Source organism: Phaethon lepturus, unplaced genomic scaffold, assembly GCF_000687285.1.
Source record: "Phaethon lepturus isolate BGI_N335 unplaced genomic scaffold, ASM68728v1 scaffold57123, whole genome shotgun sequence".
NCBI lineage: Eukaryota > Metazoa > Chordata > Aves > Phaethontiformes > Phaethontidae > Phaethon > Phaethon lepturus.
The window spans coordinates 6,575-19,292 of record NW_010528133.1 but is presented as its reverse complement, the minus strand read 5'-3'; the positions used below and the strand labels follow the sequence as shown (position 1 = coordinate 19,292).

Genomic DNA, 12,718 nt, shown 5'->3' with positions numbered 1-12,718 from the left:
GAAAGGATGTTTCATCCTGGCTGCAGGAGAGGAAATTAAGGGCCTTACATAAATGCACTGAAGACAAAAATTACTTAGGTCAATGTAAATAATCCTATTAACTTCTTTGCTCCTACTCTGTCTTGGGCACTGTGCGGACTAGGGGCAAGCTGAATGATAGCAAACAGCAGAATGTGAACTTTGGAGGATACAAGAGTGTAATTTTACAATAAGGAAAAAATATGGCTTAGGTTTAATCTGGTACTCTCCCATATTAAAGGGGTTGACCTGTATGGTTTGACACAGCTGGTAGAAGTCCAAATGGATCTTTACAATAACATGTTCTGCTTGGCTGTTCTTTCAGCATTTCGAAGTTTGAAGAACGATGCTGTTTCCTATATGTGCTGCACAACTCAGATGACTTTCAAATCTATTTCTGCACAGAACTTCATTGCAGAAGGTGTGTCACTTGTTATTTCAGAAAAAAAAAAAGGGGGGTGTGATGGGGTAGGTGGTGTCTGTATGTACAGCAAGGACTGACGGTTTCAGAACTACGATGAAAGTTGATCTGAGCATCCTCAGTGATCATCATCTTTCATGCGAAAGCTCAGTACTGCAGTACCCTGGAGATGTATGAGGTTTGAAGGGTCAAAGTGCAAGCTCAGACAAACATGAGAAACATATACAATTACAAATTTAATTTATTTTTTTACACAATTTGTGGCATTATTTTTCTAATACTATCATGTATAGGCATACTACAAGTGTTTGTTGCCCCCAGTCCAACAAAGCATCCTAAACTTAAAATGGGCTTTCTGAAGTGAAAACATTTATGGTAACAACAAGGTCTGGTCAAGATTTCTTTTTTACTGTAACTCAAATTTTATTTATTACTGCGATGAAGCATACTTGATGTCCTTCACATTAACATCATACATAATTAAGATTGTACCAGTATCCATGCAGGAATCTTGGTAAGGGTTTGTGCACAAAATTAGGGGTGCCTCAGTTTCTCTAAGCTATGTTTCTAATCCATAAGCTTGAGGGCTGTGGCCTTGAATTGATCCAGAAGGCATTCCCAGAGGAAATTTCATGTGTGATTGGTTTTTTTTTTTTTTGTTTTGTTTTTTTAACTAAAAAAGGCTGCAACTTTATAAAAAAATCACCGCGGTACTCTGTATCAATGGCTGTGGCCACCTTCCAGCCTAATCGCTAGCTTGTCCTCTCCTCCACTCTGGTTCCTATAGGTTTTTTTACCATGTTCATTCCCCTTCGTATCTGAGCACTTCTTAGAAGACGAGTAAGCAATGCCTTAGCATGATACGGTATTTGTACTGGTATTCTTTCAAAGGGCTAGAAGTCATATGTAATAGTATATTTTTTTAATGGGAAGTTGTGAAATAGACCCCCTTTTCATTCAAGCAAAAACTAGCCTTCCTGCACTACAAAATCTGCTCCAAATGTAGGCAAAATTTCTAGGAACGTCTAATGATGCTTCAGTGCTTTCGTTTGGCATAAAGAAACAGTGCTATAGGATGAGAATTTAATCTGATACATAGATTTTGAAATACTAATTCCATTAATAACTTCAGACATCATGGATGTCTTGCACATAGAAAAGGAGTACCTAGAAGCAGTAAGAAAACTGCAGATTTTGACTGGTAATTCTCTATGTAAACAAAAATACATTTTTTTTCTTTTTGCTGACAAACTTTTACACTTATTTTATACTTACTATACTTTAGTCCTCTTGGTTCTTTTATTACTTTAGAGAGAAGCGTTCTCTTTGTCCCCGTGCTGTCTCAAGTGTGTATTTGCTTTTGCTTTTCCTTTTTTCTCATTTTAACAGGTTTTTTGACATGGTGAACAGTATCACTGAAGAGATAGGGAAGACTACAGAGGAAGGGGAATGCGATGGAGACTCTCTAGAGGTATTTTTGCTCCCCCTCCCGCATACTAATAATTTTGGGCTTCTAGTGTAGTGTTTCACTGAAGGGAATAAATTACTCGTCCCTTCTCTGGAAGAAGTTAGACGAGTTATTGTTCACAAAATTTTATCCTCTACTGTTTATAAATTAATGATTCTTTTTAATGGTCCTCGTGTACTTTTTGTAACCAGCATAGCTAAATCTCTCATATTTCAGTTAGCATACTCACTTGAGAAGGTACTCAACTCTGGAATTCTCCAGTCGTGTGTATTAGAGCGCGACTCTTGTAACAGTTACTTCAGAGTGTAATTGTAGTCAGGCAGCATTAGCGTCTCTTTAAAATTTAAAGACTGCTTGTTGTCTGTTTCATGCATTGCCGGCATCGTGTACACTGACATTATTGGCAGGTCGTCTGCACAACAAGTAAGGACATAACTGTAGTAGGGGAAGGCTTGTCCTCGCTCGTTACCATCTGCAGGCAAGCACAGCAATGAACGGCAAACTCAAATCAGATGATGACGTGATGGTGTTGGTGCTGCTGGGAGTCTCTTTATGCCCGTAGCTCACTAATTCACGCGGGAGCCCGGGATGCCCTACTTCTGCTGCCGCCCCTGTTAGCTGTTGCAGCCTGCCTGGGCATGCCATTACACCCTGTATTCTCACCTTGGGTTTCAGTCTGAACAATCGCATCATTGAAAAGTGAGTACAGGGCCATTGGGTGCAATGCAGTACCCAGGGTCTTTAGGCTTTATTTTAGGTGGCAGGCAGAATATCTAAGCCCATGTCCTATCACATGAAAATCTGGTGTCCCGAAGCCCTAGAGACATCCAGCACTAACTGAGAGAGTCAGTACTGGGTAATGAATACAGACAGCCTTCTGTCTCAGTTTTGATGTTGGCATTTTATAACACATCTGAAATTGGAGATGAGATGAAGAGAAACCACTAGAGTGACTCGTGGGATAGAAAAATACCCTATAATGAGAACCTTAGGGTGCCGAATTTGTTTATTTTAGCAAAAAGAAAAGCAGTGGGTGACTTGATTACAGTGTGTAAGTATTTTTACAGGGAAAATTACTATGTGCTAATGGTCTCTTTAATCTATTGAAGAAAAATGTAATGAAATACAGTGACATGAAAGAAATTTGAATTAAGAGCCATGACTTCACCATGAGAGTAATTAATGGTTGAAACAAAATACCAAAAGAAGTAGTGGATTCTCTCTTTTTAAAAAAAGATAGCAGTCTTTATTTGGAGGAAAAGAAAAAAATACTTTATCTAGGCATGAGCTGCTGGGCTTAGCCTGGGAGTGAGCATGTGAAATTACATGTGTGTTACACAAGAAGACAGTTCAGATAATCGTATCTAATGACTGTTTTTGGACAGTCCTTAAACTCTTTGAAATTCAAATTCAGCCGAAACTACGCTTAATACACTGCAATCCTGCCTAACCGCCATTGGCACGCTCTGCTGGCACTGGCAAAATTGAGGTTGTGCTGTTTTTGGAAGATGTGGCCGGGTCAGGAGAGCATCTGGAACAAATTAAGTGTGTCCTGCCTTGCTTTCTATGCCTGTGTGGGAGACAAAGTTCCCAGTTTGGCGTGGCGTGCCCTCTGTCGTCTTCACTTGTTTTTACAGCACCTGCCAGCAGAATTGCAGATGCTGTTGAGTGAGACATACAGTTGTAACTGCACGGAGCAGATAAAGGCTAGCTTAGCCATTTCAGCTAAGTGCATAAAGCTACCTTAGAAGCCAGTGCTTCCTGTACAGTCAGTGGAGAAATACAGGTGTGTCTGCACAGTATCAGAATTGTCGTCTTGAAGTGTGGTGGTTTTTTTTCCTTCTCTATAGTCTGCAGAAAGCAACCAGCATCCCTGATGCTTTAGTTATGAGCAGATGGAATAAATCTTACCCTTCTGTTTCATTTCATGTTGTTGTTTCCTTTGCAGTATGATTATGAATATGATGAAAATGGTGAGCGAGTCATTCTGGGGAAAGGAACTTACGGCATTGTATATGCAGGACGAGATTTGAGCAATCAAGTCAGAATTGCTATTAAAGAAATCCCAGAGAGAGACAGCAGGTATAGTAACTGTGGCTGATTCCAAATTTTGTGCATTACATAACATCATCAGCAACGTGATCAACCAGTTTGCTCATCAAGGAGTACTTCTACAAAGCTGCCAATGAACTACCTCTCTGTGGTATATAATGGTGTTCCCTGTCTTTGTAACTAGGCATTTCCAAGTTGAGGAATAGATTATGATCACAACTGAGAATGTAGGTGTTTACTACTTTTGGTACTAATAGTTTATAATACTTTTTCTTTGCAAAAGAAATACTGCTGAAGTACAGAACCTCACTCAAACACCTAGCGATAAGCCCTATCTACTTAGACATGCTCAGGCATGTTCTTATAAAAGAACTATTCAAATTCATGATTGCAGAGTCTTAAAAGTCTGAGCCTAAATTGTTGATTAAGACGTTTTCCTTTCCTGTTTGTGCATCATTTATTATGAGGCCCCTTACCATTGAAATAAATCATGTGGAATGATCTATTTGTGCACATTTTTTTAATGCAGGGTCTCTTTATATATGTATAGCCCTCTCTCATTTATAAAGATTGCCATATATAGAGACCAGACACTTGATGTCCTTTGTACTTGTATATCTAGAGGCTTGCAGTGTATCTTACTTTGAATACACAGCTTTCCACAGATATTGTGATAAAAGTGATAGCAAGTCTAAAGGTGAGATTTTTCAAATGAAACTGACTGCATTAAACTGTCAAGTTATTCTTAAATTCTATATTAGCCTTTGGGTTTTGTAGTCATGGTGTACAAGCTGCTTCTTAGCAGGTGACTTGAGTGGCTGGATCTTTGAAGTGCCTCTTAAAACAGACTGTAAAATATTGTCAAAGACTGTAACTCAGGCTTATGTTCAGGAAAGCTTTGAAAAGTAGGAAATAAAGTCATTGCTGTGGTTGGTAACAGAAGGATAAATCCTTTCCCAATGTTAAAGAAATAATTTTTATGAAGGAAGCTCTTCTGATAAGGACAGAACACTGCTTGGTGGCAGGAGGAATCGCGTGCTAAATGAGTAGAGGTAAAATCTGAGTGTACCAACTGGTGAATTTTTGTCCATCATTTCAGTTGGGAATGGAATCCATATTTCCAAGTTTCTTGTCTTTTGCCCATGTGGCTTTTTTTTGTTTACTACTACGATATAAAGGATAGCTTGTACTTCAGCAAGGATTTTGCACATTTTGGCATACTGCATTTCCTCTGTGTTCAATCTACAATTAATATCAGGAAGGAAGCTGGTTTTACGTGTCCCTACATAGAAGTTGTCTTAAAGAGAGTGCTGGTATTCAAAACAGTAGATGCAAGAGGCTATTCTAACCCACCACAGTGGCTGATATTCGTCTCACGTTTATCTAGAATGTATGTCCCTGGGGGTAAAACCACTATTTGTGGAAAAGGAGCATTGTTCCCTACAACCTATCCAGCATCAAGTACTATTATTAAATTGTATCAGAGCCTAGATGTTGACAGGACACTGTTACAAATTTTTCTTTGTGTCATTTACAGACTGGAAGGTCAGTAATGCTACCTTGGTGTCCTAGCTCAGTTTCTTTTTCCCGGGTCTCACAGGCCTTCCTTCAGTTATTGTGTCTTCACTTAGTTGTTCTTTTCTTTAGTGTTTAATAAATGAATCCTTTTAAATCTTTTTGAATCCATATATATATTGGCTGTTCAGTATGGATGTGTGTGGTCTAATAATTAATTTTTTCATACTCATAATATTTTAAAGATACTAGAACTTAGATTATGGAAAGGGGAGTCCTCCCATCCTTTATATTGTTAGTGTAAATTTAACTTCAAGGTGTGTTATAATTTCTCAGAAAGTATGGCCTTATTTTACGTAAAACAATGTCTTGAGTCAAAATAGAGTTGCAAGCTTTGTATGTGCTAGGAAGAAATTTGGGTTTTGTAACAACTGTGGTTAATAGAAAGATAGCCTGAATAGAGCAGTAAATACTTTAAGGGAAAAGAAAAAATCCAGATTTTTCTTCTCCAATACACATTTTAAAAGAATTTTCAATGGAAAATGTTTCGGGTTCAATGAGCAAAGCATACTGGAAAAGGAGTTATTAAGAACCTGTCGGTCTGTCCTCTAGACTTTCAAATATATTTAGAGGCTTCCAGAACAAATTTCAAGTATTAGTCTTTCAATAGCAAAGAAAAAAATTATTAATTAATTTCTGATTAATTACAACATGATTTTTTAGCACTTTGAAAGAAATCTATGGAAAGGAAAGGATTAATCTCTGAAGTTAATTTGTAGCATTTTCAAAGTAAAAATTACCGTCTTTTGGATTCGTAAGAAATAATCTGAAGTTCTGAGGTAGAGCATGGCCAGAAATGCAATGACTTCAGTGCAAAAAGCAGTGACTCCTTGATACTGCTATATGTAAAATACGAGCTAATGAATAATTTACGTAATTGTCAGGAAATGTTAGACTACAGGGACACATTCTGAAAGAAAAGGAAACATTCCTGCAGTGCTGTTGCTCTCAAATGCATTTTCAGTACTACAAAATAGTACTAGTGTCCATATCAACTTTCCAAGTTAAAGTAAAATCATGTTAGGTATGTGATAAGATCTAGCTTTCTAGAATTTATCTTTCTTTGTGCAATTTAAAGTCTGCTCATGAATAAGCTCTTAAAATAATAAATGCTTTATTCTAGTGGAGAATTTTCTTAGGGCTTTATTTTATTAGCTAAATTATTTTAGTTGCTCAAGACTTGGTTACCTTTGCAGTTTAAAAGTGCAGGGGGAAGAATTATAATGGTCGTGCTGTTGCTGCTCTGAATGAATATCCCTTTAGTAGAACTCAGGAATATAATCTCTGATGACTTTGCATTTCTGAATGACTAACAGCGTAGTCAAAATTTTTATAGTCATGTGTGGAGAGGCAAGCCAAAACTCAAATTACTCTTTAGTAAACAGACTCCGAGTTGCATAATCACTCTTTTCATTAACCAAATACTTACCTTGTTTTTTGCAACTGTTGTTTTCCAGGGGGATTTTCAGATGCACCCTCCTTTTTTTTTTCTTCTTCTTTTCCCTCCACTTTTAAGAGTTCAGCCTCCACTTGTAGCTTGATGCTGTTGTTAGGGTGAGCTGATAACTACCTGCCCCAAAAGGGAGCGGAGCTCACAGATACTTTTCCCGTAACAACATCCATTGTGCTTTGATTGCATTCCTGGCACTGACACTTTGCTGACTCCAGGGAGGGCTAACTCCTGGACTTGAAGCAGCAGGAAGCTATCCCTCCTCCCAGTAAATAAATAAAATAAAAGTTTTATGGCAGTTCATTAGGGGATGAGAATGTACCAGTGTTGGTGCGAGGTCTATGCTGAGAGCAACCTGATGAAGATGGCAGTAAAACTATTCCTTTTGGTGGCAAATAGCTGCAAGGTTGAGTTTGCAGCTCACGTTTATGTTTAATTATGTTTAGCAGTTATGTTTAGTACTCAGTTGGTATAAGCATCTGAGTGTGTCCTCCGCTTGCTCAAGACTCTACAGCGCTTTCTCGCATCTGGACTGATGGAAGGAGGTCTGTGTCCTTCATCTGTTTCAGCAGCCTCGAAAGTCTGACTGCAGATGTTAGTGCTTTAGTGAAAACAACTACCGGACTCTCAGCATATTGTCTATGTTTTGCCAGACAGTACGCAGAATCTGGCAGCTGACCTGCTAGGGCGTGTGCGGCTCACCCATGGCTGGAAGAAGAGCATTAGGGCTGGCCCAGGGAGCACACCTGCTGAGCTCTGGTGCTGTTCCACACTGGAGAAGACTCCGACTTCAGAAGCCTTCTTGGCAAAGGGACTGCTGAAAAGCTTATATGTCTGAAAAATATTTCACATTGGACTAAATTACATTTGATGAAATTGTTTTGATCAGTTCTTCTGAATACCTCCCCATGAAGTGATGGCTGGTTTCTTACTCTGATGGCTATGCACTCTTGCTTTCAGATAAGACTTCTACTTTAATTAAGTTTAAATGGCAATTTGTTTTCATTATTGAGGTGATTTTAATTATACACTAACTTTCTGGTTTACTAGTTCACTTCGGCACTAGTCTGAATCCAGCTGCTTGCCCAACTGTTTGTTCTCTTCGAGTTAGGCTGGAGAGTTCTTTTTCCACAAGTGTTTTGCTCAGGCTATCTATGTACATTTATAACAATTTGTGTGTGTATCTATACACAATATTATGTATATTATATGTTATGTTTATTTATATATGATTACATAATGTTTTAGTATGTGGTGGTCACAACCACTGTTGTTAAATGCATGTAACACATAGTCATTTTCAGTGTAAATGTGTTTTATGGGACCTAAAATAGAACCTAAAATAGAAAGCTACTACAGTAAACACGAGACTTTCTTCCTGAAAGCCAATATTGAATAGACTGCTTCTTTTCTTTCCAGGTACTCCCAACCTCTACATGAAGAAATAGCTTTGCATAAGCATCTCAAACATAAGAACATTGTCCAGTATTTAGGTTCTCTTAGTGAGAATGGCTTCATTAAGATATTTATGGAACAGGTGCCAGGTGGTAAGTTGTGGGAGAGACTGGTTTGGTGGTTGTTGGTTGTTTTTTTTTAACATTTAAAAAGTGTAAAACCTACAGCATGCAACAAGAAATATTTCATGCAAATGTAATGTTCTTTAATATCTCTTTCCTAAATTAATGGGGAAAACTGTGTCTGCAAAGACCTTGAGTTTTCTCATTCAGTATTTAGGTAGGATGTGCTACGGATACAGCTCAGATCATTGCTGTGGCAGGTGAGCTCCTTTTAACCTACAGATCAGAGATGATCAGTGGTCATCCTACTAGAAAGACTGTAGCTAGTCTCGGATGGCTGAGCCCTCCTCAGGTACCTTGTGCAAGAGAACGGCGATTGGTGATTGTTGCTTCTGCTTGAGACCAAAGAACTCACAGCAGCCAGATGCAACAAAAATCCCACTACTTGAGCTTAGCTTTTTCCAGGAACTGTGGAGTTGGTGTGTGTACAAAGACATGCATACACACATCCACCCTTCCTCACTCTTTTACAACATTCCTCAGGGGCAGGTTCTCTCCAGGCATAGGAGAGAGCTGAGCATGTTAATTTAATGGGTTCTGGTCTGCCTGCTTGAGCAGCCTATGCTTCTCTGCTGCAGCTGAGGCCAGTGGAGATACTGAGATTCTCTTTTTAATTATTCAGGCTGATGACGATGCAAGTAAGCATTCTCCTGGAGAGGCCTTTGGTTATAAAAATCAGCCTACGCTTGGTTTGGGATTGATGTTTGTTGTTACTTTTTTTTTTTCCTTTGGGGGAGAAGGCAGAATTTAATCAGATTTTTACTCTCACTTTTTTTCTCTCCAAAATTATAGGCAGCCTTTCTGCTCTTCTACGATCAAAATGGGGACCATTAAAAAATAATGAGCAGACAATTGGCTTTTACACCAAGCAGATTCTTGAAGGATTGAAATACCTCCATGATAATCAAATAGTGCATCGAGACATAAAGGTAAGAGTTTACAGAGAATTAAGCCTGATAGTGTTATGTAACTGCATAACCATTTATTTGTCCTGTAATTTAAAAACTTTTAGAAAAAAAGTTCTTTGTTGTCCCATACCCTCTCTGCTATTCTGAACTGTGAGTAAAATAAGTGAACTATTGTTAAGTTGAATTTGAACCAAGAAAATACGGGTTTTTTTTATTTTACAAGAATTGACATATAGCCACTTCAGATGTGATAAAGTGGATATTTTTATTTCTGTTTTCAATTATATGATTGAACTTCCCTAAAAGCTTATTAGAAGTGAAGAAGGTTGTGGAATGGGCTACTAGCAGGTTCTTTTCGAAGGAGATTGCAGATGAAGAAGTTCCTTTTTAAAAAAAAAAAAAGACTTTTTCCCTCTCTTAGTATTCTTTAACTGAACTCCTGTAGTATTCCTGTAGTAGGGGAAGTTCACTTTGAGATTAAGTTTCTGATAATGGGATTACAGAAGGCAGGAACATTATTGATTCCTCTTTCATCTCCCCTCTTAAGAGCCTTAGGAAGTAATTGTTACTAAAGAGTGCTTTATAGAAACAAGCTATGCAAGAAGTCTTAGACGAAGAGTCAACAGAGAAAAATAATTGCTCTGAATGTTCTGTTCCTCAGGGTGATAACGTGCTTATCAACACGTACAGTGGAGTGTTAAAGATTTCAGACTTTGGAACTTCAAAGAGACTTGCAGGAATCAACCCATGTACTGAAACTTTCACTGGTATGTTCCCAGAGGATACTTTCTTTCTTCACTTGAACTTTGCATGTAGGGTCAGAATCCACAGCTGCTGAACTTTTATTGACTTCAAATCAATATAAAAGGTTGCTGCAAGAATAGCTTTTTGTATACCTAATATTAAGCTACACACTGTACTTATATGCGCTGTTCAAAGAGTGTGCTGTTTTGGAAGTTCCACTTGAGACATGAAAGTCCTCTAGAACAGAAGAGCTGTGTCTTTCCCATGTTTGGGAAACTCCCATGAGTTTGTCTCTTCTGTGCACATGGCTTTTTCATCTTGCTGATTGAAGGCTAACTTTTTTTTTCTTTCATGACTGGCTCATTCTGACTTCTTCTCCAGAATTGCTTATGTACAGAGCCCGTCATTAACTTGATCCTCATTCTGCTTGATAAATTGATTAGGACCTTAAATCATACAGTGGCACTGCACTAAATAATTATGCAAAATGAGAAATGACTGTTATTTTAATTCTATCCTCTGCTCTTCCATTTCTGCTCTAAATGGAACAGAATGCAGAATGATGTGTTGATTCCTGTACTTCAGAAAAAGTGTTCATATCACCTGCTGTTTTAGGTTCAGATTTCACGTCTCACTTCCTTTTTCTCTCTGAATGCAATTTGGGGCGATCTTCCTTAGTGTAATCTTAATCTGTAATACAGTAAATGAAAACTATGTCTAATTCAAAGCTCATTGAAACCTCTTAATAATTGTCATTGACTCTGAAAAGTGGTATCATCAAACAGTAGATGTTATCAGATGCTCTTAGCATAAGTAATATTTTGAATAGTATTTTGAGTTTTATGTAGACTGCATATGGAAATTTTTGAATTTTGAATAATAAAGAGGATTTTTTTAACTCTCATGATATTGCTCCCTCAGTGATTTTGTTCCTCTTATCCTTTAGCTATCTATTCGCATCATTAGCGCATCTCAGTAAAAAGAGTATGTTTTAAACAGGTACCCTTCAGTATATGGCGCCAGAAATCATAGACAAAGGGCCACGTGGCTACGGGAAGGCTGCAGACATCTGGTCTTTGGGATGCACAATCATTGAGATGGCTACAGGCAAGCCCCCATTTTATGAACTGGGAGAACCACAGGCAGCTATGTTTAAGGTCAGACATCTTCCTAGTACAACTCAGGCCAGTATTTGTAAACTTGGGAAATCTTATGACTGTTTTGGAGAAACTAGTGTTAGAGGTTGCAGGAAAAGAAGATAAAGGAAATGCTGATTCAACTGAGTGGGAGTGCTGTGCAGTTCTGAAGAGAGTGATGGAACAATAGCAGTTCTTCAGCAGCCTGGATGTTTGAAAGAAAGACAACTGAGGAAAGAAGCGGTTTTCTGCTTTGCGAGAGCCGCTACTTGCAGTTGTGGGTTTTTTTTTAATGTAATTGTTTATATAGTTCTTAATAGTTTCTTTTCTTTCTTTGACTTAATAAACTAGTTACAGAAAGATAATATCAAAACTTGAGAGTGATATACCGCTTTTACCATCTAAACACTTTTTTGATTCTATTTAGTGTTTGGGAAAAGAACAGTATAGGCCATTGTTTCTCCCTTTATTTGTCTCAGGTGGGAATGTTTAAAATACACCCAGAGATTCCTGAATCCATGTCTGCAGAAGCCAAGGCTTTCATACTGCGTTGCTTTGAACCAGATCCTGATAAACGAGCATTTGCTCATGAGCTACTTGTAGATGAATTCTTGAAGGTTTCAAGCAAAAAAAGAAAGTCCCCATCAAAGCTGTCAGGTAAGCACTGCTAAACTCAATCTGGAATCTTTCTCTTAGTCACAATACTGTTTCCTAAAACTGCTGATTTAGTCTTTAAGATGAACACAGCAGATCTTCATCCCAGGTGAACATTCAGTTGTAACCTTCTATTCTAGCAAGCTTGCTGCAGAAATAGTGTTGTAGCTGAATTCTGTTACCATGTTGTCACAGAGGTGATTATATAAATATTTCTAATAAAGTTTCTAAAAGTCTGTTTGTGGTTTTGTGCAGCTCTTGTGTTTTTGTGTGGCTTTTTTCTTAATTTGCATATGTTTTCATTCTATGCAAAGAAGGTTTGCATAGAGTACATTTTATGTAAGGTTAGAACATGCTATTGATCCTCGGGAGTTTTCTACATGAGCAAAATCTTTGTCTCATAGGAAATGTGCATGCACTGCATGATTTTTCTTGCACATACTCATTTCCTGTGATGTTCTAAATCATGGAAAGTAACAAAGGACTTTTGAGAGTATGAATGACATATTCTTTGTGTGTGCATATATACATATGAAAATATCTTCTGTATATTTTTAGCATGATACCTAAAATAAAGAAAAATACCAGGTAAAGGAGATGAGGTTGGATGAGCACTTTTTAACATGCTTTCCACTCCCCCCAGGTTAAAATTAACTTAATAAATTACACCTTAAGAGGTTGCAGACAGGAGAGTCCAGACAGTCCATAAAAATGG

At 37.9% G+C, this 12,718-nt stretch overlaps 1 protein-coding gene across 1 annotated transcript in view; it reads left to right on the top strand.

The window, feature by feature from the left end:
* Nucleotides 1-343: 343 nt before the first annotated feature.
* Nucleotides 344-12,718, top strand: part of LOC104618058 (mitogen-activated protein kinase kinase kinase 5) — a gene marked incomplete at both ends in the record, with an annotated part of 17,307 nt that continues 4,932 nt past the window's right edge. The window contains 8 exons of the mRNA XM_010283561.1: nt 344-439; nt 1,829-1,910; nt 3,856-3,989; nt 8,404-8,531; nt 9,354-9,490; nt 10,131-10,236; nt 11,213-11,370; nt 11,829-12,006. Of these exons, the coding sequence (XP_010281863.1) occupies nt 344-439; nt 1,829-1,910; nt 3,856-3,989; nt 8,404-8,531; nt 9,354-9,490; nt 10,131-10,236; nt 11,213-11,370; nt 11,829-12,006 (1,019 nt within the window). The remainder of the gene's footprint in view (nt 440-1,828; nt 1,911-3,855; nt 3,990-8,403; nt 8,532-9,353; nt 9,491-10,130; nt 10,237-11,212; nt 11,371-11,828; nt 12,007-12,718) is intronic.